This window comes from Macaca nemestrina, chromosome 15 (genome assembly GCF_043159975.1).
Source record: "Macaca nemestrina isolate mMacNem1 chromosome 15, mMacNem.hap1, whole genome shotgun sequence".
In the NCBI taxonomy this organism is placed as follows: Eukaryota; Metazoa; Chordata; class Mammalia; order Primates; family Cercopithecidae; genus Macaca; species Macaca nemestrina.
Genome location: NC_092139.1, coordinates 110,323,689 through 110,349,726, shown reverse-complemented (window position 1 = coordinate 110,349,726; position 26,038 = coordinate 110,323,689). Strand labels below are relative to the sequence as shown.

General features: G+C 50.9%; 2 protein-coding genes, 1 long non-coding RNA gene and 1 other non-coding gene across 6 annotated transcripts in view; 2 read left to right on the top strand and 2 right to left on the bottom strand.

Annotated features, from left to right (window-relative positions):
* The window catches only part of LOC105464339 (cytochrome b5 reductase 3), a 30,666-nt gene extending 28,018 nt beyond the window's left edge, over nt 1-2,648 (top strand). For both annotated transcript variants that reach the window (XM_011712148.3, XM_011712149.3), the window contains exon 9: nt 1,514-2,648. In XM_011712148.3, coding sequence (XP_011710450.1) covers nt 1,514-1,686 — 173 coding nt within the window. In that variant the 3' untranslated portion in view covers nt 1,687-2,648. The remainder of the gene's footprint in view (nt 1-1,513) is intronic.
* A 4,141-nt stretch (nt 2,649-6,789) lies between these two features.
* On the bottom strand, nt 6,790-7,584 carry LOC139358747 (uncharacterized). The gene is made up of 2 exons (XR_011614190.1): nt 7,339-7,584; nt 6,790-7,009 (listed from the first exon to the last, which is right to left on the bottom strand). It is a non-coding gene; the product is annotated as an uncharacterized lncRNA (long non-coding RNA).
* On the bottom strand, nt 7,124-7,273 carry LOC112423755 (U12 minor spliceosomal RNA). Its single transcript, XR_003014311.1, has one exon. It is a non-coding gene; the product is annotated as a U12 minor spliceosomal RNA (small nuclear RNA).
* Nucleotides 7,574-26,038, top strand: part of LOC105464344 (DNA polymerase delta interacting protein 3) — a 31,580-nt gene continuing 13,115 nt past the window's right edge. Inside the window, exons 1-4 of one of the 2 annotated variants that reach the window (XM_011712157.2) lie at nt 7,574-7,729; nt 20,274-20,664; nt 21,366-21,452; nt 23,653-23,748. In XM_011712157.2, coding sequence (XP_011710459.2) covers nt 7,671-7,729; nt 20,274-20,664; nt 21,366-21,452; nt 23,653-23,748 — 633 coding nt within the window. In that variant the 5' untranslated portion in view covers nt 7,574-7,670. The remainder of the gene's footprint in view (nt 7,730-20,273; nt 20,665-21,365; nt 21,453-23,652; nt 23,749-26,038) is intronic. The other variant, XM_011712156.2, reaches the window with a different exon arrangement.

Sequence of the window (26,038 nt, the reverse complement as noted above, 5' to 3'; positions counted from 1 at the left end):
GAAATTGAAAGGTGTCTTACATACCTGCACATTTTGTACACTAGCAAATACAGTTTATTCCCGTGCAGTTTTTTTTTTTTTTTTTTTTTTTTTGAGGCGGAGTCTCGCTCTGTCGCCCAGGCTGGAGTGCAGTGGCGCGATCTCGGCTCACTGCAAGCTCCGCCTCCCGGGTTCCCGCCATTCTCCTGCCTCAGCCTCCCGAGTAGCTGGGACTACAGGCGCCGCCACCACGCCCGGCTAATTTTTTTGTATTTTTAGTGGAGACGGGGTTTCATTGTGTTAGCCAGGATGGTCTCGATCTCCTGACCTCGTGATCCGCCCGTCTCGGCCTCCCAAAGTGCTGGGATTACAGGCTTGAGTCACCGCGCCCGGCCTCCCGTGCAGTTTTTACAAAGTACTTTCAGATCCATTTCAGATCCATTGCCCGGCTATAAAAATATTTTCTGTGCCTTGCCTTGTTCCAGAGGGATTTAGGAAGCTTACAAAGACTCATCCGGTGAGTCAGAGTGGCACAAATGGAAAACAAGTGCAGGGCCATAAAATGAATGGACTCAGGAATGGGGTTTGTACAAAAACGGACTATAATGCACGCTTGCCGTGAATGGGCCATGCGTATCACTCCAGGCTTCCCAGCAGCCAAAGTGAAAAGGGAAATGTGACCAGTTACTTAGCTCATGGTGTCCGTGAGATAAAGAGGACCCCCTTGCTCAGCACGGTAGACTCTTCCTGGTTCCAGGGCAAGCTGGGACTGCTTTGGCCCCTCCCTGTCAGGACCTCCATGGTGTGGACTGTATGCTGTAAACTTTGGCCATCTAGGCAAGGTGTCTGTGTCAGCCAGTGCCAGCCCTCCTGGCCTGAGGCTTCAGCAGCTTTTCTGTTGGTGTTGAGGGCTGCGGGTTGGCTGTTTCTGGTTGCTAAGGATAAAGACCAGCCATATCATCGTGGGTGCTCAGGGCTCGAGGGGGCAGGACACACAGCTGAGACTCGGCTCCGCATGGGCCAACATTCTTGTGGGGGAGTCACAGTGGGTTCATGGAGGTGGGGGCAGTTAGAGACTGTCACCCTGGCCAGCCTGGGGCAGAGCACCAGCCTGGGGACCTCTGGATCCTGGAAGGTACATTTCGGTCATGTATTGTGTGACCCTGAGCAACTCAACTCTGGGTCCTCTGGGCCTCAGTTGCCACATCTGTAAAATGGGATTCATATTCCCCGCCCTGTCCACCCACTGGGTTGTTCCAGGGGCCACATAGGAGGCCAAATGGAAGCAAAAGGCTTTGCAAACTATAAAGTGCAGTGAGGGGAAGCATGTTGGGCTTGCGTTCTGGTTTCAGGCTACAAGGCCTGAGGCCACAGGCTTGAGTCAGGGTTGGGGGCAGGGGGTCCTGGTGACAGTTTGCTGGGATCAACCTCTCCATTCTTCAGCATTTAAGGAATTCACTGCTTAGGGTTGGTCGGTCAGTAGGTTGGTGACCCCACAGCCACACATCAGCTTACCTGGTCTCTCACCCCACAGCCTGGGACTACAGCCAGGGCTTCGTGAATGAGGAGATGATCCGGGACCACCTTCCGCCCCCAGAGGAGGAGCCGCTGGTGCTGATGTGTGGCCCCCCACCCATGATCCAGTACGCCTGCCTGCCCAACCTGGACCGCGTGGGCCACCCCAAGGAGCGCTGCTTCGCCTTCTGAGGGCTGGGCATGGCCACACGGCCACCCACCCCGCACACCCCATGCCCTGTCCACACTCACCCAGTCATCTCCCCACATTGCACACTGGGGCCCCGGGTTCAGCCTGGCCTGCCCGTGCCCTGGTGAATCACCCAGCCGAGCAGGCCCCCTGGGGCCCCTTCAGGAGCAGGGCTGTGTCCCAGGTGGGTCACTGCTGAGCCTTCAGGGTAGGCCCCGCCTGGCACTTACTGGTCCTTACCAGAGACGCCCAGTCCCATCCCTGTCCTCATGACCCCTCGTCCACCCCACACACACACTACAAGGCTGAGGGCTGCCAGCAGCCGTCTGCCCACCCTTCCCGGCCGTGGACCACAGTCAGGATGTCAGCAGACACAGACGGGCAGCCCAGAGCTGCGGGAGCCAGGGCCCACCCCAGCCTCACCTGGCACCCCCACTCCCGCCTCAGGGCCAGGCCCAGGCCTCACCACCTGACACTGTGTGAGACATTGACACCAGAAAGCCCTCTTGGGGCACTGCTCCCCGCCCCAGGGCCCTGGTCAGCCGGGAGTTTGGCTCTCCTCTGGCTAGAGTGGGAAGAGGGAGCTGGCCACGGGGCCCTCCCAGCACCTCAGCATTTCCTTCCAATCCATCCAAACACTGAGGCAGCCTCGGGGAACCCCGAGCTGTGGGGTCGGCAGCCCGCTGCACCATCTCAGGGTTTTGGGGTCCTGGGCTGGGGCCACCATCCCTGATGGCAGAAGTCCCACAACCACATGTATTTATTCCTCTGTCCTAAACCATCCCCTCCTGCCCTCACCCCCAGCACAGGGGGATTCTGAGCAGTGCCTCTCGTCTGAGGGACATATTGGTGACCTCGACGTTGCCTTTAGACTACAGTTGCATTAGCCTCTGGCGTATCGGCTTTTTCAGAGTCATTTATGAGCAGAAAAAAAAAAAGTAAAACTTTGCTAATATTAACCCTTCTCTAGCTCCTCGAGGGTCTGTGACCTGCATCACAAGGGGTCGGGGGGTTAGGAAAGGGCTGGGGAAGACCTAGCATTTTGTTTTTCTTTCTCTTTTTTTTTTTTTTTTTTGAGATGGTGTCTCCTGTCACCCAGGCTGGAGTGCAGTGACATGATCTCAGCTCACAGCAACCTCCACCTCTCGAATTTAAGCGATTCTCCTGCCTCAGCCTCCCGGGTATCTGGGACTAAAGGTGCCCGCCACCACACCCAGCTAGTTTTTGTCTTTTTAGTAGAGACAGGGTTTTGCCATGTTAGCCAGGCTGGGCTCGAACTCCTGACCTCAAGTGATCCACTCACCTCAGCATCCCAAAGTGCTGGGATTACAGGCATGAGCCACTGCGCCCAGCTCTGGCATTTATTTATTTAATTTTTTTTTTTTGAGACGGAGTCTCTTCGCTCTGTCGCCCAGGCTGGAGTGCGGTGGCGCGATCTCAGCTCACTGCAAGCTCCGCCTCCCGGGTTCAAGCCATTCTCCTGCCTCAGCCTCCCGAGTAGCTGGGACCATAGGTGCCTGCCACCACGCCCGGCTAATTTTTTGTATTTTTAGTAGAGACGGGTTTCACCGTGTTAGCCAGGATGGTCTCGATCTCTTGACCTCGTGATCCGCCTGCTTCGGCCTCCCAGAGTGCTGGGATTACAGGCATGAGCCACCGCGCCCGGCCAGGCATTTATTTTTGATGTATCTTTGTGATAGAAAATTTGGAAAGTGCAGAGAAATATACACAGGAAGAAAAATTCCCAATCCCCAGAACCAAACCAGCTGGAACCAAGCAACCCTAGTCACCCCAATCCACCACTAGGCTGCTGCCTCCCGTCAAGATCAGATGAGTCTCGAGGCTCAGGGAAGTCAGCGGATGCCATCTGCACGGTGGTAAATTACAGAGGTGATGAGGCAAAGTGGGTGTGGGGCTGTTCTTAAAATGGGGTAGCAGGAAGTCCCCAAGGAGATGGATTTGGGCTGGGATGGGAAGAGAGAGCTGGCCCTGCCGGGGTGGGTGGGTGTTCAAGTGGTGGAAACAGCAGGTGCAAAGGCCCTGCCATTGGAACCAGCTTGTGGAATAAACTTTCAGAAATAGATCAAAGAAGGTGGGTGGCTGGAGGAGGCAGTGATGATGAGGCTGAAGAGGGAGGCGGGGCTAGGCTGGTGCTATGGAGACTTGCTGGGTGGCCCCAGGAGCACAGCGAGGTCAGTGTGGCTGGAGGGGAGTGGGGGAGAAGAGGGGACGGGGCAGGTTCACAGGAAGGAGGGCCCAAGACCAACCCCAGGGACTAGGAAAGCCCTGTCTCCTCTCACCTCTCATTTTCCATTCTGTCTCTGGCCACCTCACTACCTACAGGGGCAGGAAAAGGAATCTCAGACCCAAAATGGCCTTTTCCACACTGTGGCCGGGGACTGTGCTAGCAATGGACACACATTAGGTCTCATCCTCATTTCTGTCCCTCTCTGAGGCTGAAAGGCACAGGATTTGAACACAGGCCTGCCTGAGCCCACAAGAGGCTACCTCCGGGACCTGGGAAAAGGGGATGAATTGGACCTGATTCCTACCCCCTGCAGGTCTATTTCCCCATTCAGAAAACGGGAGAGGGCTTTATGGCGGCTATTCTCCATTCAGACTCAACACCTTTATTTATTATTTTTGAGACGAAGTCTCGCTCTGTCTCCCAGGCTGGAGTGCAGTGACACAATCTCGGCTCCCTGCAACCTCTGCCTCCCGGGTTCAAGTGATTCTCTTGCCTCAGTCTCCGGAATACCTGGGATTACAGGTGTGCACCACCACACCGGCTAATTTTTTGTAGTTTTGGTAGAGACGGGGTTTCACCATGTTGGTCAGGCTGGTCTGAAACTCCTGACCTCAGGTGACCCACCTGCCTCGGCCTCCCAAAGTGCTGGGATCACAGGCATGAGCCACTGCACCTGGACAACACCTTTAAAATAACAGTTGTAACGGGTCCTTTACACTCCAGAATTCACAGGTAGTGTCACCTACCTATGCGAAGAATTTAAAAATCAACACAGCTCCAAATGAGTTATAAAAGAGCAAGAAAGGAGACTGGGTGCGGTGGCTCACACCTGTAATCCCAGCACTTTGGGAGGCCGAAGTGGGTGGATCACCTGAGGTCAGGAGTTCGAGACCAGCATGGTGAAACCCCATCTCTACTAAAAATACAAAAATTAGCAGGGCTTGGTGACGTGTGCCTGTAATCCCAGCTACTGGGGGTGCTGAGGCAGGAGGATCGCTTGAACGTGGGAGACTAAGCTTGCAGTGAGCCAAGATCAAGCCACTGCACTCCAGCCTGGGCAACAGAGTGAGACACTGTCTCAAAAAAAAAAAAAAAAAAAAAAAAAAAAAAAAAAAAAAAAAGACTCTGGTGAAACAGACTATTTCTGCACGCAAACGCTGAGCCGGTCCCGGGGATACATGGGGCAGGAGCAGAATCCCCGGAGTCGCGGCCGCAGACGCTGCCAGGCTCTACCGACTGGGGCGCGGCTTCCCGGGCGGGACCCGAATTCCTTCCGCTGCGGCGCAGCTGCTCTGCTAGAAACTCCGTTTGTTCTCACTGAGCAAAAAGTCCTGCGAGTCCACAAAAGACAGGGAGTGGGGCCCTGGCTGGGAGATCCGCAAGGGGCTTCACTCTGGGGATGCCCCGGGACGTTGGGAGGGCCAGAACCCCACCAGTCCCCACCCCCACGTGCCCGCCATCCCTGTCTTTGGGACCAAACGTCCAAACAAAGCTCTGAAATGCCCCGGGGGAGGGGCCATCCCAGACTTAGATTACATGTTTATGATCAGTTGTGCTGACTTAAAAAAAAAAAAAAAGTCGGCCGGGCGCGGTGGCTCACGCCTGTTATCTTAGCACTTTGGGAGGCCGAGGCGGGCAGATCGCCTGAGGTCAGGAGTTTGAGACCAGCCTGGTCAACATGGTGAAACCCCTGTCTGCACTAAAAATACAAAAATTAGCCAGGCGTGGTGGCACGCGCCTGTAATCCCAGCTCCTCGGGAGGCTGAGATAGAAGAATCGCTTGAACCCGGGAGGCGGAGGCTGCAGTGAGCTGAGATCATGCCACTGCACTCTAGCCTGGGCAACAGAGCGGGACTCCATCTCAAAAATAAAAACAAAAATAAAATCGTCCTCCGCATCTGCTCTACACTGCCCAGCGGTCTGACCCCACTGGCCAGCCTGTCCTCCCGTCGCGCGTTCCTCCTGGCACGCCTGGAAGGGAGGAAAGGCTTAATGGTCCCGTTTTATGGGTGAGGAAAAGAGGCCTGGGAAGGAGCCCGGAGTGGTGGGATGAGCCTGTAGTCCCAACTACTCGGGAGGCTGAGGCAGAAGGATTGTACGATCGCTCTTACCCTCTTTCTTTCTTTCTTTCTTTCTTTTTTTGAAATGGAGTCTTGCTGTGTTGCCCAGGCTGGAGTGCAATGGCGCGATGTCGGCTCACTGCAACCTCCGCCTCCCGAGTTCCAGTGATTCTTCTGCCTTAGTCTCCTGAGTAGGTGGGATTTCAGGCCGTGCCACCACACCTGGCTTTTTTTTTTTTAATTTTTTTTTTTTTTAATTTCAGTAGAGACGGAGTTTCTCCGTGTTGGCCAGGCTGGTCTCAACCTCCTGACCTCAGGTGATCCACCCGCTTCGGCCTCCCAAAGTGCTGGGATTACAGGCGTGAGCCACCGTCACTGGCCTCTTACCCAGTTTCTGTACGGAGCTCCTGATGCCTGATGGCCAAGAGGACTTAACCCCATCTGTTCTAAGGGCATGGAGTGTATTTTTAGAGTGATTGGACAAATATGTGCCGAACACCTACCTCATGCCTGGCGCATGCTGGAGGCTGGGGTTGTATCAATGCAAAAGTCATTCCCTGTATTTAACACTTAAATGAATTAGTCTCTTTAACTCTCCCAACGCCCTATAAATTATTTGCTCCATAATACACATTAGGAAGACAGAGGCAGAGAGATGAAGTGCTTTGCTCGTGACGGTCACGCCGCCACCGGTCACGCCGCCACCGGGACGCGAGCCAGGCAGTCGTCCGGCTCTCACCCCCAAGAGCACTACATTATAAGGTCGCAAAGTGAAGACACGCTGTCATTAACTGAGCTGCTGTGTGAGGCCGGGGACGGACATATCTTTCTGAAGCACAGAGAAGGGGTTATACAGGGAAGTTTGGGAGAACTGGGTTAAGTCCGCATGTATGGAAATTGCCAGTTTCGTGGGTCACAACGTCAATACTGTGGGCAACCTTGGACTGACTCAATGCGCAGTTGGAGACAGCGATGAAGTGCAGAGCGTCCTCAGCCGGTGACTAGACTCCCTAGGAACTGGCGGCGTTGGCAGGAGAAGAACACAGGAATGAGAACGCACCCACCGTGCGCCGAAAAGAAACAGAAATTGCGCCACCCCGCGTCCAGTCTACTTTTCAGATGTAAAGGGCTCGGGCAGATCGCAACTCCCAGGCATCCCGCAAAGTAGGCGGGTCACCTTAGGGGCGACCTTTACCCGCTCAAAAATTCGTCTCACATTAGCAGTGAGGATTCGGGCGTCACCCCGAATCGTTATTTTCCTTACTCATAAGTTTAAGGCATAAAGAAACAGTTACGCTTATTTCCTAGGTAATGAATCATATTCTCATTTGGCGTATGATGAGTACCATAGTTGACCGTTGAGGTAATGATCCACTTCCATTGAAGTTTGTCTTACTCGTTAATGAAATTATTTTGTTGCTTTTCATTTAATGTTTTTTCGTCGGAGAGAATAAATAATTCATAATGTGCCGACATTCTGTATGCAGATGAGCAGCCAGCTCCGCGAAGGCTCACGGGGAGCGTCCCCGCCCCTTCCGGTTCTTGCTTGCGTTTAGCTGGCTGTCGCGAGAGTTGGTCGGCGGACGTCGGAAGTAGTTCGTCGCTCTGTAGCGGCCGAAGGGGCGGGCTCGCGGGCTGGGGGTGTCTCGGCAGCTTTCGGCTCGCTCGGCGGAGCAAGATGGCGGACATCTCCCTGGACGAACTCATCAGGAAGCGCGGGGCGGTGGCGAAAGGACGGTGAGAGACCTTTCTTTTCTTCGGGGTTTCGGGTCCGCGGCATAGTGGAGCTCGAGGCGGGGGAGGGAGCGGCCCGGGCGCGACGCGGAGGACCGGGTGCGCCCGCCCCCAACAGCAGCCGCGCTCCTCATTGGCCGGGCCGCCGCCGTCGCCGCAGCGGCCCCGACCGCCCGCCCACTGGCCGAGGTGCAGTCCCTCCGGCGGGCCTGGGAGGCCGACGGGGCCGCGGCGGGACAGGGTGCCACCTCGTGGACCTGAGGGGCTGCACCCTAGGGCCCCCGCGTTCCGGGGTCCGGGAGTCTCGGCGGTGCAGCCCCCTGGCCTGTCTGGACTGGCATTTGGGCCCCGCTCCGTGATCTCGGGGCTGCTTGGTCTCCACCTATCTTATAGTTGAGGCAACCGAAGTTTAGCAGCAGGGAAGTGACTTGCTCCGACGGCCGAAGCTGAGGCGCAAGCCCAAATCCCCGTCCACGCGGCCTCTGTTAACACTCGCCTCCCTTTGTGCGGCGTCTTAAGTTTTCTAAGCCTGTTCGTATAAACGATGCCTCGTTTGATCTTTCACGGTCCTGTTGTCTGCTAGCAATTCATGTTACTCCACTTTTACTGATGGGGAACTTGAGGCTGGGAGTGGTAGAGTGACTTGCCCGAGACCACGGAGAACTGAGCGGCGGGGCTGAGTGCGATTTAATTGCTGGCTGAGTTGGCCTCCTGCATGGGCTTGAAAAACAAGTGGGCTGGGCTGGAGATTGGTTATTTCCTTAGGGAGAAGAAAGTGCTTGAGCTGGGTGAGGAGCCATGGAGGTGATTTGCAGTCATGTCTCCCAAACTTCCCCATGACCGTTAAATGTTATTAGTCATTTCAAGTCTTTGTGAGCTGAGTTCACCTGTATGAAGAAGTGAGAACTTTGCCCAATAGTTTCCCAACACGCATTAAGTTTAAGTGTCTTTGTAAATAGCCAGGATGTAAATATGTTAGATACTGTTTTCTCAGACATATGTTTTCTCAGCAGATGTTTATTTTTATTTATTTTTTGAGACGGAGTGTTGCTCCGTCGCCCAGGCTGGAGTGCAGTGGTGCGGTCTCTGCTCACTGCAACCTCCGCCTCCCCGGTTCCAGCGATTCTCCTGCCTCAGCCTCCCGAGTAACTGGGACTACAGGTGTGCACCACCACGCCTGGCTAATTTTTGTATTTTTAGTAGAGACGGAGGTTTCACTATGTTGGTCATGCTGGTTTCGAACTCCTGACCTCATGTGATCTACCCGCCTCGGCCTCCTAAAGTGCTGGGATTACAGGCGTGAGCCACAGGCCCGGCCATTCAGCGGATGTTTATTCATATCACCCGTGTGCCTGTGGCTAGGTTTTTCTCTTGATGTCTGAAATGTATCCCTCACCTCCTTCCCCATCTGGACACTTGTATCAACTACAACTGCCACCACCTGGTAATTCGCAGCCAGCACTTACCGGGCTTCTGGTTCATATCGGGCATGCATTAGTATTTGTTTCCTCAGCTACTGACTGCGAAAGCTTTCTCACATCTCCGCCTAGTGTCTGATGTGAAGTTGGCGCTGGCTCCTCTGGCCACTTCTAAATCCATCCAGGTTTTGTAGGTTCCTTTGGAAACGACAGAATGATCGACACCAGGTTCTTCTCTCTCTGAGGTCACTCCCCCAGTTTCTGACTACAGGTGGACCGCACTGTAGTCTATTTGATCTGTACGGTTTTGGCTTTAGTGTGTGCAGAGTTTTGTGTTGGGCAGTAGGTGGGGCTGCAGAAATGGGGTGAGGGGTATGTGTGGATCCACAGGAACAGGGGCCTTGCAGTTGGATATACCTGGCACGTGAAACAGTTGGGTTCTGTTTCCCTGGCCAGGGGACTTCTAAACTAGGCAGTTTCCTCATTTGTAATGGTGATTCCTGGTTGAAGGAATTAAATGTGAGAAAGGTTTTTTTTGTTTTTTTTTGGTTTTTTGTTTGAGACGGAGTCTCGCTCTGTTGCCTGGGCTGGAGTGCAGTGGCCGGATCTCAGCTCACTGCAAGCTCCGCCTCCCGGGTTCCCGCCATTCTCCTGCCTCAGCCTCCCGAGTAGCTGGGACTACAGGCGCCCGCCACCTCGCCCGTCTAATTTTTTGTATTTTTTAGTAGAGACGGGGTTTCACGGTGTTAGCCAGGATGGTCCTGATCTGCTGACCTCGTGATCCGCCCGTCTGGGCCTCCCAAAGTGCTGGGATTACAGGCTTGAGCCTCTGCACCCGGCCGGGTTTTTTTTGTTTTTGTTTTGAGATGGAGTCTCACTGTATTGTCCAGGTTGGAGTGCAGTGGCACAGCCTTGGCACACTGCAACCTCTGCCTTCCGGGTTTAAGCGATTCTGCTGCCTCAGCCTCTCAAGTAGCTGGGATTACAGGTGCCTAACACCACACCTGTCTAATTTTTGTATTTTAAGTAGAGATGGGGTTTCACCATGTTGGCCAGGCTGGTCTGGAACTCCTCACCTCAGGTGATCCACCCCCCTCGGCCTCCCAAAGTCCTGGGATTACAGGCATGAGCCACCACGGCCCGCCAGAAGGTATGTTTTAAAGTTTGTGCCATGTGGCAAGTGTTCAGCAAAGGCTGGTAATTATCTTGAACCTTTCCTTAAAGGAATAGAAGCACACAGTGCCCCTGGAGCATAGGTGAGCACTGGGACTCTGGAGTCACCGTCAGGGTTCCAATCCCCGCTTCTCCCACTTTCCGTAGAACCCTCTGCAAGTTACTTAACCATGGCTTGCTCTCTTTACTTATCTATAAAACATGAGTAATGTCTACTTTATTAGGTTATTGTCAGGATCGAGTGAATTAATATACCTAAAATGCATTGAAAAGTTTCTGACAACGGGCACTTAAGTGCTTGATAGATGTTAGTTTTCGTTATTGTCATTGAAGGCTTCTTAAGGAGTAACGTGATTCAATTTTTAGCACGAGAATATTGCTTTGTCATTATGTGAGGATTGGATTGGGCCAAAGAGTGCAGGCAGAGAGACTAGTGTGGGAGAACCTGGAGTGCATGCTGGGTTTGAGTTAAATCTTCTGGAAACTCCATTTTTATCTCACTTGCACAACCAACAAAGAAAAACTAGATCCAGGGGTCCCTGTTAAGATAATGTGAAGGATCTGAACAAATTCAATGAACAGATGTCATTTCCTGCAGTAAGTTTATTTTTATTTTATGTCTTTATATTTTTTTAGTTGGAGCCTCGCTCTGTTGCCCAGGCTGGAGTGCAGTGACATGATCTCAGCTCACTGCAACCTCTGGCTTCCAGGTTCAAGCGATTCTCCTGCCTCAGCCTCCCAAGTATCTGGGACCATAGGCATGCACCACCACGCCTGGTTAATTTTTTGTATTTTTAGTAGAGACGAGGTTTCACCATGTTGGTCACGCTGGTCTTGAATTCCTGATCTCAAATGATCCACCCCCGTCAGCCTCCCAAAGTGCTGGGATTACAGGTGTGAGCCAGTGCGCCCGGCCATATATTCTATTTTACATACTGCCTAGAAGAAATCTGCATACTTGGAACTGTGGTTTTAATGTTACATGGATGTTCCAGGAAGAATTTTGTTGTTTAAGAAAGTTTTTTTCCTCTTGGTAGAAATAGCCAAAGATCCAGCTTGAGGAAGTGTAAATAACCTCTTTCTCCACCACTCTGCTCACTTTGTTTCCTGTGATCCCAAGGATCACATTTGTGGAATGTGCTTGTTCTCAAAAGCAGCCGTTCTGTTTTGTGTTCTTCACACCTTTTGAGTCAAGAAAAGGGTCATAGCTGGATGCAGTGGTGGCTCGTGCCTGTAACTGCTGCTGTGAGGGAGGCTAAGGCAGGAGGATTGCCTGAGCCCAGGAGTTCAAGGCTGCAGTGACCCATGCTTGCACCACTGCACCCCAGCCTGGTTGACAGAGCAAGACCTCATCTCTTTAAAAAGGAAGGAGAAGAGTCATTACCATTATTATTACCTAGGCCTCCAATTAATTATTAAAAGATTCCTTGACTAATGGGAAATGATTGAACCAGAAGGGGGTCGTTTTGAGTGATACCTTCTTCCATGGTGAGATGCTGTCTTTCCTTACCACAGCACATCTCCAGTGACTTTAGTTGCGAAAGATGCGTAGAGAGTCTCCTCAGGATAGCATTAGGCACCAGTTGCAGTGCTGGCCTGCCTCTCATGTTGGTTTTTTTCTTTATTTATTTGAGACAGGGTCTTGCTCTGTTGTCCAGGCTGGAGTGCAGTGGCAAGATCACGGCTCACTGCAACCTCTGCCTCCTGGGCTTAAGCATTCTTCCTGCCTCAGCCTACCAAGTAACTGGGACCACAGGCATATGCTATCATGCCTGGCTAATTATTTTTGTATTTTCTGTAGAGACGAGGTCTCGCCACGTTGCCCGGGCTGGTTTCGAACTGCTGGACTCAAGCAGTCCTCCTGCCTCTACCTCACAGAGTGCTGGGATTACAGGCGTGAGCCACTGTGCCCAGCAGTTTCTTTCTTTAGATATGAGAGCATCCCCAGTTAAGTCAGTTGACATGTCCCTTCTTGTTAGTTTGATGAGTTTAACCCTCAGTGAATAGCTTGCTATCTGCTGCCTCCAAGCAGTTCAGTGTGGCAGCCTTGAGTGTGCTGGAGGCTAGAGTTAAGCAGCTCTCTGGGCCAGATGCCTTATCTGGGGAGTCCTTGGAGCTGGAAGTGGGAGGTTGTGGGGGGACAGGGTGGATTGTAAACTTTGCAGTTCAGCTCAGGACTCTGATCCTGGTGCTGACCGCTTGTTTCCTTGTTGAAATAAGATAAAGGAAATATAAACCTAAACACAAAAGGGAGGAAATGGGTTATTACATAACTCTAGGCAAAGAATTATGTTTTAAAATGAAACATCTGCACAAGACTCTTGGGTAAGGGGATAGTATTTTATTTTATTTTATTTATTTTTGAGACGGAGTTTTGCTCTTGTTGCCCAGGCTGGAGTACAATGGTGCAATCTCAGCTCACCGAAACCTCCGCCTGCTGGGTTCAAGCGATTCTCCTGCCTCATCCTCCTGAGTAGCTGGGACTACAGGTGTGCGCCACTACGCCTGGCTAATTTTTTGTATTTTTAGTAGAGACAGGGTTTCATCGTGTTGGTCAGGCTGGTCTCAAACTCCTGACCTCAGGTGATGCGCCCGCCTTGGCCTCCCAAGGTACTGGGATTAAAGGCGTGAGCTAGTGCGCCCAGCAGGGGAAAGTATTTTAGTGTCTTGTTTTTCTTTGTGTTGCTTTTTTTTTTTTTTTTTTTTTTGAGACGGAGTCTTTCTCTGTCCCCCAGGCTGGAGTGCAGTGGCACGATCTCCGCTCACTGCAAGCTCCGCCTCCCAGGTTCATGCCATTCTCCTGCCTCAGCCTCCCAAGTAGCTGGGACTACAGGCGCCCGCCTCTACTCCCAGCTAATTTTTTTGTGTGTGTGTTTTTTTTTTTTTTTCTCCGCTCTGTCGCCCAGGCTGGAGTGCAGTGGCCGGATCTCAGCTCACTGCGAGCTCCGCCTCCCGGGTTCCTGCCATTCTCCTGCCTCAGCCTCCCGAGTAGCTGGGACTACAGGCGCCCGCCTCCTCGCCCGGCTAGTTTTTTGTATTTTTTTAGTAGAGACGGGGTTTCACCGTGTTAACCAGGCTGGTCTCGATCTCCTGACCTCGTGATCCGCCCGTCTCAGCCTCCCAAAGCGCTGGGATTACAGGCTTGAGCCACCGCGCCCTGTGTGTGTTTTTAGTAGAGAGGGTTTTCACCGTGTTAGCCAGGATGATCTCGATCTCCTGACCTCGTGATCCGCCCACCTCGGCTTCCCAAAGTGCTGGGATTACAGGCGTGAGGAGGCACTGCGCCCGGCCTTTTCTTTGTATTTCTAAAACACCTAATTCAGAGTTGACCCTCAGTCATAGTTAGAATTAAGCTGTTTTCTCTCTATAAAAATGACCTAAACACATACATCCCCTAACCCAGAAGTTTTTTTTTTTGTTTGTTTGTTTGTTTGTTTGTTTGTTTGTTTTTTGAGACAGAGTCTTGCTCTGTCGCCCAGGCTGGGGTACAGTGGCTGGATCTCAGCTCACTGCAAGCTCCGCCTCCCGGGTTTAGACCATTCTCCTGCCTCAGCCTCCCGAGTAGCTGGGACTACAGGCGCCCGCCACCTCGCCCGGCTAGTTTTTTGTATTTTTTAGTAGAGACGGGGTTTCACTGTGTTAGCCAGGATGGTCTCGATCTCCTGACCTTGTGATCCGCCCGTCTCGGCCTCCCAAAGTGCTGGGATTACAGGCTTGAGCCACCGCGCCTGGCCAAGACTCTGTCTTAAAAAAACAAACAGGCCGGGCGCGGTGGCTCAAGCCTGTAATCCCAGCACTTTGGGAGGCCGAGACAGGCGGATCACGAGGTCAGGAGATCGAGACCATCCTGGCTAACACGGTGAAACCCCGTCTCTACTAAAAACACAAAAAAAAATTAGCCGGGCGAGGTGGCGGCGCCTGTGGTCCCAGCTACTCGGGAGGCTGAGGCAGGAGAATGGCGGGAACCCGGGAGGCGGAGCTTGCAGTGAGCTGAGATCTGGCCACTGCACTCCAGCCTGGGCAACAGAGCGAGACTCCGTCTCAAAAAAAAAAAAAAAAAAAAGAGTCTTGCGCTGTGGCCCAGACTGGAGTGCATTGGTGCGATCTTGGCTCACAGCAACCTCCGCCTCCCATAACCCAGAGGATTTGAAACCTGTGGGTTAAAATCTACTTTATAATAATCCAGGGCCCCACTTCATGGGCCTGAATCCTTTGGACTGGACATCTGTCCTGAGCGGGCTGTAGCCCTGCCCTCCCCAGACAGAGCCAAGAGGGTGAAATATTCCTATAGCCCAGACAGACCCTCCCTGCTGGTCATCACATGTATGCCAGGTTCCCGTTGGGGATATAGGGGAGAGAATTTGGGGTCCAGGGAGTGTTTGCCTTCTCACCTGCCAGCAGCACTCTTGCCAGAACCTCGCGGAATACCTGCTGAAGGCCTGGAAGCAGTTGCAGAGCTGTAGTTTCAGTGCGATGGATGTGGGGCGTTACGAGACTCACTCAAAACCTTCCTCCTTCCCCCTCCCAAACATTTACTGAGGATAAAAGTGCAGGATGTGTTTTGGGAATGTCAGTAGTCACTACTGTGGGGAGTGAGGCTGCAGCCATAAGCTGGAGCCAGACCCGAGGCTCCCCCCAGGGGTTGGGCTTTGTTAAGGAGCCCTCAGCAGTTCTAGAAGCGGAAGGGTAACATAATTGAGTCTATGTTTTAGAGACCTACCCCTAGCAGGAGTGTTGATTTGAAAAATTTCCGATGACTAATGCCTGCCTGAAACCAGTACGGCTGCCTGCTGGGATGAATAGCTGTCTTTTCATGCAGGAAGAGCAGCTGTGATTATAAAAAGCCTGAACACTGAAGCCCCCTCAAGCTGTTCACGAAAGAAGTTGAAAGCACTGGTGGAACCAGGGAACTGAGTGCATCAGATTGAGGGGAAATAGCTTACTCCTTCCCACCGTGAGGAGCTCCTACTACATCCTCAACTACCGTTACCTCCCACCCACAAATGTGCCTGTTAGGCTGTTCAAATAGATAAAAATGCCAGCACAAAGCATCTTGGTGGTCCTCCCTGCCAGGCAGGCACTGTGCTGTGTGAGTTCTCAGTGTGTGCACTGCCCGCTTGCCTCGCTGCTTGTGCTCACCTTTTGGTCACTAGAGAGTGCTCTGTATCCCTGGGCATGACTGGAGTCCTAATATTTCTTCAGCCTGGGGACAGTGTTCATCCTTCCTTTATATATGTGTAAATTTTTAAGGGTTTAACAACATATTGAAACTGAATTACCAGACACTAATAAGGAAGATTGTTTCTTTTTGTTTTGGTGGTGGTTTTTGGTTTTGTTTTTTGTTTTTGTTTGTTTGTTTTGTTTTGATTTTTGAGATAGGGTCTTGTTCTGTCACGCAGACTGGAGTCCAGTGGCGTGATCTTGGCTCACTGCAGCCTGGACCTCCTGGGCTTAGTTGATCCTCCTGCCTTGGCCTCCTGAGTAGCTGTGACTACAGGTGTGCATCAACACTTGCAGCTAATTTTTTTGTATCTTTTGTAGAGACAGGGTTTTGCCATGTTGCCCAGGCTGGTCTCGAACACCTGGGCTCAAGCAGTCTGTCTGCCTTGGCCTCCCAAAGTGTCAGGATTACAGGCATGAGCTACTGCTCCCGGCCTTTTTTATTTTTTAAAGTTTTTTCTTAACTCTTCCAGTTCTGATGATTACTTTTAACCCATGCTTATTTAATTGATGCTTGAACCAGGCACAGTGAAGTTCATACCCATTCCTCACCCGTTAGTAGCTCTTGGGATAGTTAATTTCCTTGGTTCTGAGTTTCCTCATTGATAGAATGTGAACAATAACCTGATTCACGGGGTTGTAACATTTAAAGGATGTCTAAAGCTGAGCATGGTGGCTCCAGACTTAGAAGGCTGAGGCAGGAGGTCAAGGCTGAAGTAAGCTGTGATCACTGCACTCCAGCCTGGGCAACCGAATGAGATTCTGTCCTTTCAATTTTTTTTTTTTTTTTTTTTTTTTTGGTGAGACGGAGTCTTGCTCTGTCGCCCAGGCTGGAGTACAGTGGTGCGATTTCGGTTCACTGCAAGTGCCGCCTCCTAGGTTCACACCGTTCTCCTGCCTCAGCCTCCCGAGTAGCTGGGACTACAGGCACCCGCCACCGCACCTGGCTAATTTTTTTGTGTGTGTGTGTATTTTTAGTAGAGGCGGGGTTTCACCATGTTAGCCAGGATGGTCTCGATCTCCTGACCTCATGATCTGCCCACCTCAGCCTCCCAAAGTGCTGGGATTACAGGCGTGAGCCACCGCACCCGGCCCTCTGCTTTCATTTTTATAGAGATGGAGTCTCACTTTGTTGCCCAGGCTGGTCCTGAACGCCTGGGCTCAAGCCATCGTCCTGCCTCAGCCTTCCAAAGTGCTGAGATTACAGGTGTGAGCCACCATGCCCAGGGAGTCCGGCTATGTTTCCCATGCTATTCTTGATCTCCTGGGCTCAAGCCATCCTCCTACTTTGACCTCCCAAAGTGCTGAGATTACAGGCATGAGCCACTGTGCCCAGCCTTGTCTCTTAAAAAAAAAAAAAAAAAAGTCTGTGCCAAAAATTGTCAACCTGTAGTGAGTAATGCTCAAAAGTTTTCATTGATCGTGTCCTTTATTTTTTTTGAAACAGTCTTGCTCTGTCGCCCAGGCTGGAGTGCAGTGGTGTAATCTTGACTTACTGTAACCTCCATCACCTGGGTTCACGCGATTCTCCTGCCTCAGCCTTCCGAGTAGCTGGGATTACAGGTGCGTGCCACCACATCTGGCTGATTTTTGCATTTTTAGTAGAGACGGGGTTTCACCATGTTGGCCAGGCTGGTCTTGAACACCTGACCTCAAGTGATCCACCTGCCTTGGCCTCCCAAAGTGCTGGGATTACAGGTGTGAGTCACTGCACCTGGCCTAGCTGCAGGTTTCTGAGGTTACCCCAAAGGATAGCCCCAGTTTGTCCATGACTTTGCAGGCCATGGAACACAAAGCCTAGGATAGCCCAGTCCTAGGGAGGGTGGATGCCATCTAGCACATACAACCATTTCTTTCTAATTGTGCATGCCGGCCCCCTGAACACCCCCTTCCTTTGGCCCTGCTTTCTCTAGTGCCTCCATCTCCCAGAGTCCTCACATTAAAAAATAGGGCAGGGCCGGGCACCATGGCTCACGCCTGTAATCCCAGCACTTTGGGAGGCCGAGGCGGATGGATCACAAGGTCAGGAGATCGAGACCACGGTGAAACCCCGTCTCTACTAAAAATACAAAAAATTAGCCAGGCACGGTGGCGGGCGCCTGTAGTCCCAGCTACTCAGGAGGCTGAGGCAGGAGGATGGCGTGAACCCGGGAGGCGGAGCTTGCAGTGAGCTGAGATCGCACCACTGCACTGCAGCTTGAGCGACAGCGCTAGACTCCGTCTCAAAAAATAAAATAAATAAATAAAAAATAGAGCAGGGATGGGCAAGTAAACCTTAAGCCTTATCTGATTAACTGTATAAATGACCCTTCTACCCAGAACTCACTGGAAAATCTTTAAATCTTAATTTGCCACTTTCCAAAGAGAAAAATGATGGCATGCATCACTGCCTGTTTTAGTCCATTTAGGCTGCTATAAGAAAACACCATAAGCTGGGTAGCTTATGGAAAACAGAAACTGCCGGGTGCAGTGGCTCACTCCTGTAATCCTAGCACTTTGGGAGGCCAAGACGGGCAGATCACGAGATCAGGAGATCGAGACCATCCTGGCTAACACGATGAAACCCCGTCTCTACTAAAAATATGAAAAATTAGCCGGGCATGGTGGCGGGCGTCTGTAGTCCCAGCTACTCGGGAGGCTGAGGCAGGAGAATGGCGTGAACCCAGGAGGCGGAGCTTGCAGTGAGCCGAGATAGTGCCACTACACCCCAGCCTGGGCAACAGAGCGAGAGGAGTCTCAGAAAACAACAACAACAACAACAACAAAACACACACACAGAAAAAACAGAAACTTCCTTCTCACAGAGAGTCTGGGACGTCTAGGATCAGGATGCTGGCGGATTCCATGTCTGATGAGGGCCTGCCTGCTTCCTGGTTCTAGATGGTCTTTTTGCTGAGTCCTCACATGGTGGAAGGGGCCAGGGAGCTTTCTGGGGCTTCTTCCTTATAAAGGGCACTAATCCCATTCATGAAGTCTCTGTCCTCATGACTTAATCACTTCCCAAAGGCCCCCACCTCCTACCACCATCACATTGCAGATTAGGTTTCAACAGAGGAATTTTGGGGGGACACATGTTCAGTCTGTATTGCCGCCGTAGGTCTGGTACTGGCATATTGGAGGCAGTGGGTGTTTTTCCATTATTTGAGGTATAACAAGATGAAGGTCCAGGTTTGCTTTTATTGGTACCAGGTAGGCTCACCTTTGGCTATACTTCTGGTATTTATTAGCAAAGGAACTGACAGCCAGTCTTCACTCCAACCACTTGAATGCAGCAGTGGGAGAGTGCCAGTGACTGGCCCAGTATGAGAGATGCCTCCTGGGAGGTCCAGGCAGTGAAGTGGGAGGCAGTATAGGAACTCGTTTGTGCAGCAGTTTACCCTCTAACACCAGGTCAGAGATCCTCAACATGGCTCTTCAGAATCACCCATGGAGTTAGAAATGCAGATGACCAGGCTTCCCCCGAGATTTTGGATTCAGTATCTAGGGTGGGATCTGGATAGCTCCGTATTTAAGAAGTGCCACCGGAGTTTCTGACACTCAGCCAGGGCTCAATGCTGCTTAGGAGGTGCTGGGCCCTGCAAAAGGAATGAACCCCATTCTCCTCCCCCAGCCCCACCCAGGTAGGGAGAGAAAAAAGGAAACAAGCATGTGTAAAAATAGGCACAGAGAAGAGCTGGTCTGGAGAAATCGGGGAGGATTTTCCAAAGAGCACACCTTGACATAGGAGTCCCCAGGTGGAGCTTCTGCCACAGGAGTGGCCATTGATGGTAGCTACTGTAGAGAGGCCTGAGGGTGGCAGGTGACAGAAGAAGCCCAAAGACCTTGGAGAGGATCTCCAGTGCTGTACTGGGGAGGGCCGTCTGTTCACTTTGAAGCCATTGTAGGCCAACAGAGGAACCCAAGAAAGAGACCAGGGCCTGTTTATGGAGTTTCATTCATTTCCAATTAAAAATATATATTTTATTTTAAATTCAGGAAGTGCATGTACATGTTTGTTCCATGGATTATATTGCATACAAATGAGGATTAGGCTTCTAGTGTACCCATTACTCAAACAGTGAACCCTGAACCCATCATTTCCAATTTCAGTGGTTTCTGTATTTGATATTTTTGCTATTGCAACTTTATGTTTCTTTCCTACCAAGTCTTTGTGTTTTCTGTTTTCCTCTAGCTCTAAGCCAGACCCACATGTTTGCTCTCTTGGTCCTAGCCCAGTAGATGGTGTCTGCCTTCCTTAAAGACACTCTTTGTTAGTCATTGAGCCTCTCCAAACCTACTTCTCCGACTGTGAAGTGGGCATAGTAAGTACTTCTCAGGGTGCTGAGAGGGCTGAGTGAGAACATGGATGGGGATGGGCCTTGGAAACTAAAGTTACTCTTCAGATGAGTGGGATTATGTTTGGTGGATGTTTATTTTATTTGACTGGCATTGTTGGGAAGTTATTGTCCATGTTGGTGTCTCAAGACAGGTGGTCTAGGAAGCGAAACAGTCTTAGCTAGTGATAAAACTTGCCAGCCCCTCCCTCTTAATTTTGCTTAAAATGCAAAGTTAAAAGCCATCATGAAACCAGGAAAGGAGTCATCATGTAAGCATAATTATTTACTCAGGCACAGGCAAGGAACTGCTTTCTGATTCTCCAGGACCTCCTCTGTCCCCAGTGTTACCACAGTTCCACTTTCATAGACTGCTGTTGATATCCAGATCCACTTAATATTGATTGCAATTTGTATTTACAGGCTTAATGCCAGACCGGGGGTTGGAGGTGTCCGATCTCGAGTTGGGATCCAGCAAGGCCTTCTCAGCCAGTCAACACGCACAGCCACCTTCCAGCAGAGATTTGATGCCCGGCAAAAGATTGGCCTCTCAGATGCCCGGCTCAAACTGGGAGTCAAGGATGCCCGGGAGAAGCTTTTGCAGAAAGATGCCCGATTTCGGATCAAAGGGAAAGTGCAGGATGCCAGAGAGATGTTGAACTCTCGCAAGCAGCAGACCACGGCGCCCCAGAAGCCCCGCCAGGTCACTGATGCCCGGGAGAAGATTAGCTTGAAGAGGAGTTCCCCTGCTGCCTTCATAAACCCACCTATTGGGACAGTGACCCCTGCTCTGAAACTCACCAAAACCATCCAGGTAAGTTGTGGCTTTTGTCATGAATTCCCAGAAAGCTAGTAACAAAGGTAGATTTAGAGGCAAGGTGCCAGGAGTGATTGGGCAAAACTACTATCTCTCAAGTGTTGGTATAGCACTTTGCTCCTTACAGAGGCTTTAAGTACGTTATAGCCAAGGAACTATACAAGGAAGGAAGGGTATTATCTCAGTTCTGTACAAAAGAAAGAGGAGGCCCATAGAAATTTAGTGACTTTCCCAAGTGAGATACTGGTGGAAGAGAGAGGAAAGGACAAAAGATTTATTGAGCACATGCCATGTGGCAAGCACTTAACATACATGATCTTACAGTCCTCACTCCACCCCCAGGCCCAGTGGGATTTGCCCTGAGTCCAGGGCACTGGCCACCCTTCACAGCCGCCACCACAGAGGGAAAGGAAACAATGTCGTTTAACCTTCATAGCAGCTGTGGTAATAGGAACAGCAGCGGCCACAGCAAACATTTACTGAGCCAAGTCCGTTAAGCCCTACATGTGCATTACCATGTGGTCTCTGGGTTGATGATGATTCTTTTACTTCCTACTGTGGGGGATAAGGCCCTCTGTAGTGCCTTTTACCAAAGACCAAAGCTGCATGCGCACCATGTATCAAGTTCAGTAACCCCCTCCTTCTAGAGAATGCATGTGGACCCTGTGGGGTGAATTCTGACCACTGAGTGTTTCCAGGTTCCACAGCAGAAAGCCATGGCACCACTTCATCCCCATCCTGCTGGAATGAGAATCAATGTTGTCAATAACCACCAGGCCAAACAGGTAGAGTGAGTGAGAGAGAGAGTGTGTGTGTACATAGTGAACATGTAGGCGTGCACATGTTTTTTAATGAGGCCTACTTGGGTGCATGAACTGAGGCTTGCTCCCAAGGTTCCCAGTTGATAGTACTGGAGGCAGGGTTACAGTGAACTTTTTGCAATTTAAAGAAGAAACTTCTTTTTTTTTTTTTTTTTTTGAGACGGAGTCTCGCTCTGTTGCCAGGCTGGAGTGCAGTGGCGTAATCTCGGCTCACTACAACCTCTGCCTCCCGGGTTCAATTGATCCTCCTGCCTCAGCCTCCTGAGTATCTGGGACTACAGGCGTGCACCACCACACCCCACTAATTTTTGTATTTTTAGTAGAGATGGGGTTTCACAGTGTTCGCCAGGCTGGTCTCAATCTCTTGACCTTGTGATCCGCCCACCTCAGCTTCCCAAAGTGCTGGGATTACAGGCATAAGCCACCGCACCCAGCCAAAAAGCGACTTCTTAATAGATTCTTAATAGAGGAAGGGAGGCATAGGGGGCAGAGAGGCTAATAAAATTTTTGTTGTTGTTGTTAATTTTTTTTAAAATAAAAGTTCTATGTGCTTAATATAGAAAACTTGCCAAAAAGTCCCTCAAGTTCCTATTATCCAAAGCCAATCACTGTTGAAATTTTGCCATAGTTCCTTACATGGCCCCCCACCCCCCGCTTTTTTTTTTTTTTTTTTTAGAGACAGGGTCTCACTCTGTCCCCCAGGGTGGAGTGCAGTGGTGCAGTCATGGCTCACTGCAGCCTTGACTTTCTGGGCTCAAATGATCCTCCCACCTCAGCCTCCTGAGTAGCTGGGATCACAGGTGCATACCACCACATCTGGCTAATTTTTGTAGAGATAGAGTCTTGCCATGTTGCCCAGGCTGGTCTCCAACTCCTGGGTTCAGTCGATCCTCCTGCCTCGGCCTCCCAAAGTGCTGGGGTTACAGGCACAGGTGTGAGCCACCATGCCCAGCCTGTTTTTTTGTTTTTTGTTTTTTTGAGACGGAGTTTCGCTCTTGTTGCCCAGGCTGGAGTACAGTGGCACAATCTCAGCTCACCACAACCTACAGGCCTCCCGGGTTCGAGTGATTCTCCTGCCTCTGCCTCCCAAGTAGGTGGGATTCCAGGCATGCGCCACCACGCCTGGCTGATTTTGTATTTTTAGTAGAGATGGGGTTTCTCCATGTTGGTCAGGCTGGTCTCAAACTCCTGACCTCAGGTAATCTGCCTGCCTTGGCCTCCCAAAGTGCTGGGATTACAGGTGTGAGCCACCGTGCCCAGCCCCAGTCTGTTTTTTACTTAACTCATAGTTGTGGTTGTGGTTCTTTTCTTTCTTTTTTTTTTTTTTTTTTTTGAGGCTGAGTCTCGCTCTGTCACCCAGGCTAGAGTGCAGTGGCGCCATCTCGGCTCACTGCAAGCTCCGCCTCACAGGTTCACACCATGCCTCAGCCTCCTTAGTAGCTGGGACTACAGGTGCCCACCACCGCGCCTGGCTAATTTTTTTTTTTTAATTTTTAGTAGAGACGGGGTTTCACCGTGTTAGCCAGGATGGTCTTGATCTGCTGACCTCGTGATCCGCTCTCCTCGGCCTCCCAAAGTGCTGGGATTACAGGCGTGAGCCACTGCGCCCAGCCATGGTTATATTCTTATCCACTTTTCTATCATTCTTTTTTCACTTTGTAACTCAAGCATTTTTCTGCGACATTTCACATTTACTGTAAACGTTTTAGTAATTACAAAATCCATATAGTTGGCATTCCAGTTTTATTTAAACCATTTTCCTGTCATTTTCACTGTTAGAAATCCTTCTGCTATGAACATCTTTGTAGATAAAGTTCTTACTAGGGTTTGGGTTTATTTCTGTAGGTCATATTAACAAGGATGGACTTTCCAAGCCAAAGGATATAAAGGAACATTTTAGGAACTCTTCGTAGATACTGCCCACTGGGAAAAGGGACTTCTGATGTATCTGGAAGTTGTAGGACTTTCACTGGGCCCTTGTTGACAGGGAGTTCGCCTGTCAGGACTTGTGCCCCAGTCTTTCCAGGCACCATCACCCCTGTGCCCACTTCTACTTTGGTCCCTTTCTCTCTCCAGCAGCCATTTCCTTGCCATGCCTGTTCTAGATGTCTGTTGAGGGCACACATGCCACATTTGCTTATATTTCTTTATGTTATATTCTCAGAATTTATATGACCTGGATGAAGATGATGATGGTATAGCTTCCGTTCCTACTAAACAGATGAAGTTTGCAGCCTCCGGCGGCTTTCTTCACCACATGGTATGGCATTTCATGTTTTCTTACGCTGCATGTCTGATCAGACAGGTGGGAGAGGTTGTGGTGAATAGAGCCTGTTTTTTTTTGTTGTTGTTTTTTTTTTTGTTTTTTTGGGACGAAGTCTTGCTCTTGTCCCCAAGGCTGCTGGAGTGCAGTGGCACAATCTCAGCTCACTGCAACCTCCGCCTCCCAGGTTCAAGCTATTCTCCTGCCTCAGCCTCCCTAGTAGCTGGGATTACAAGTGCCTGCTACCACGCCCAGCTAATTTTTGTATTTTTAGTAGAGATGAGGTTTCACCATGTTGGCCAGGCTGGTCTGGAACTCCTGACCTCAAGTGATCTGCCTGCCTCAGCCTCCCAAAGTACTGGGATTACAGGGTGAGCCACTGCGCCCCGTGTGAATAGAGCCTTTCAATGCAGAAATATTTCTTCCTTTGGACCGTAAGATTTTCAGAGCTGGAGTTAGTCCAACCCCTTAGTTTTATAAATGCTGAGACACTGGGGTGCCTCCTGATTTGTTCAAGGTCCAACAGCAAGTGAAGTGCAGGGCTGCAGCTCCCAGGTGCTGTGTTTGAGACACTATAGGGAAAATGTGAGTGATCCCACAGTGGGGAGTCTGTGTTCTTTCCTTGGTGGCTGGTCATTCTGCATGCTCTGTGACCCTCTATGGTCAGCAGCTCGGGCGCTGCTCTTGGAGTCTGGATTCCCTTGGTTGACATTAGCAGGAATACATCTCACCTGATCTGTGGGCTCTGCCAGGTGCAGCCTGCATGCAGGGAAAGCTTGCTGGGCTAGAGTGTTGATCAGACATCATGCAGAGAAGGAAAGAAAACAGCATCTGGGAGCATCAGGGAGGTCCATGCTGCTCAGTTCAGTAGTACAGCCAAGTGTCAGACAGGGAGGCCAGTGGGCTGCCCAGGTGGGTCCTTATGGCAGACACCTCTTTTGTTTTTCCTTCAGAAGCTCAAAGACTCAGTTTTGGTTACTGTCTCGAGTATGTGGACCAGACTCCTGGTTAGTAATTAAGAGAAACATGGGCCGAGCGCAGTGGCTCACGCATGTAATCCCAGCACTTTGGGAGGCAGAGGTGGGCAGATCACAAGGTCAGGAGACCAAGACCATCCTGGCTAACACGATGAAACCCCGTCTCTACTAAAAAACACAAAAAAATTATCCGGGCATGGTGGTGGGCACCTGTAGTCCCAGCTACTCGGAAGGCTGAGGCAGGAGAAGGGCGTGAACCTGGGAGGCAGAGCTTGCAGTGAGCCGATATCACGCCACAGCACTCCAGCCTGGGTGGCAGAGCGAGACTCCATCTGGAAAAAAAAAAAAAGAGAGAAACATGAAGCTGGCTGTGCGCGGTGGCTCACGCCTGTAATCCGAGCACTTTGGGAGGCCGAGGTGGGCAGATTACCCGAGGTCAGGAGTTCGAGACCAGCCTGGCAACATGGTGAAATGCTGTCTCTACTAAAAATACAAAAATTAGCTGGACATGGTGCCGCGTGCCTGTAATCCCAGCTACTCGGGAGGCTGAGGCAGGAGAATTGTTTGAACCCTGAGATGGAGGTTGCAGTGAGCCAAGATTGCACCACTGCACTCCAGCCTGGGTGACAGGGTGAGACTCCGTGTCAAAAAAAAAAAAAAAAAAAAAAGAGAGATACGTCGTGAAGCTGAATGATGCCAGTTTGTTTCTTTACAAAGGGACCAGGCCTTTCCAGTAATTAGACTGCTCAAGTCTGCTATCAAGGGAACTATCACCTTGCTCAGTGAGTCTCTATCCCTATTTGATACCCTAATTGAATAAATGCCATATTTATACTAATGCGTTTTGTACCCTGTGAGATGGGTACTGTTGATTACCCTCGTTTATGGATGAGGAAGCAGGCATGGAGAGGTAAAATAAGCCTGTTCAACATCACCCAGCTGATAAGAAGCAGTGGATCTAGGAATGGAGCCTGAGCAGTCTGGTTCTCAGGGCCCTGTGTGTAGTCACTGTGCTGTCCTGGCTCTGGAGACTCAGAAAGCCGCCTGAGGAATGTGGAATCCAGCCTGGGGTGACGCTGCTTCTCCCAGACTTGGAGAAGCGTGGTGAATTGCCCCTGCCCATTCTCTGATCTGCCTTTCTGGCTGCTGCGTTCCTCCCTTCTCCCTGGGTCAGTGCCTTTAAACACTGCCCTAAATCAGCAGGGCTCCCGTCGCTTCTGCTTTATGCGCCCTTTTCCTCAGACACAATACAGGGGAGTTTTGTTTCCAACGGACCATATCGAGATGGGAGGGGCTATTTTTGGTGATCT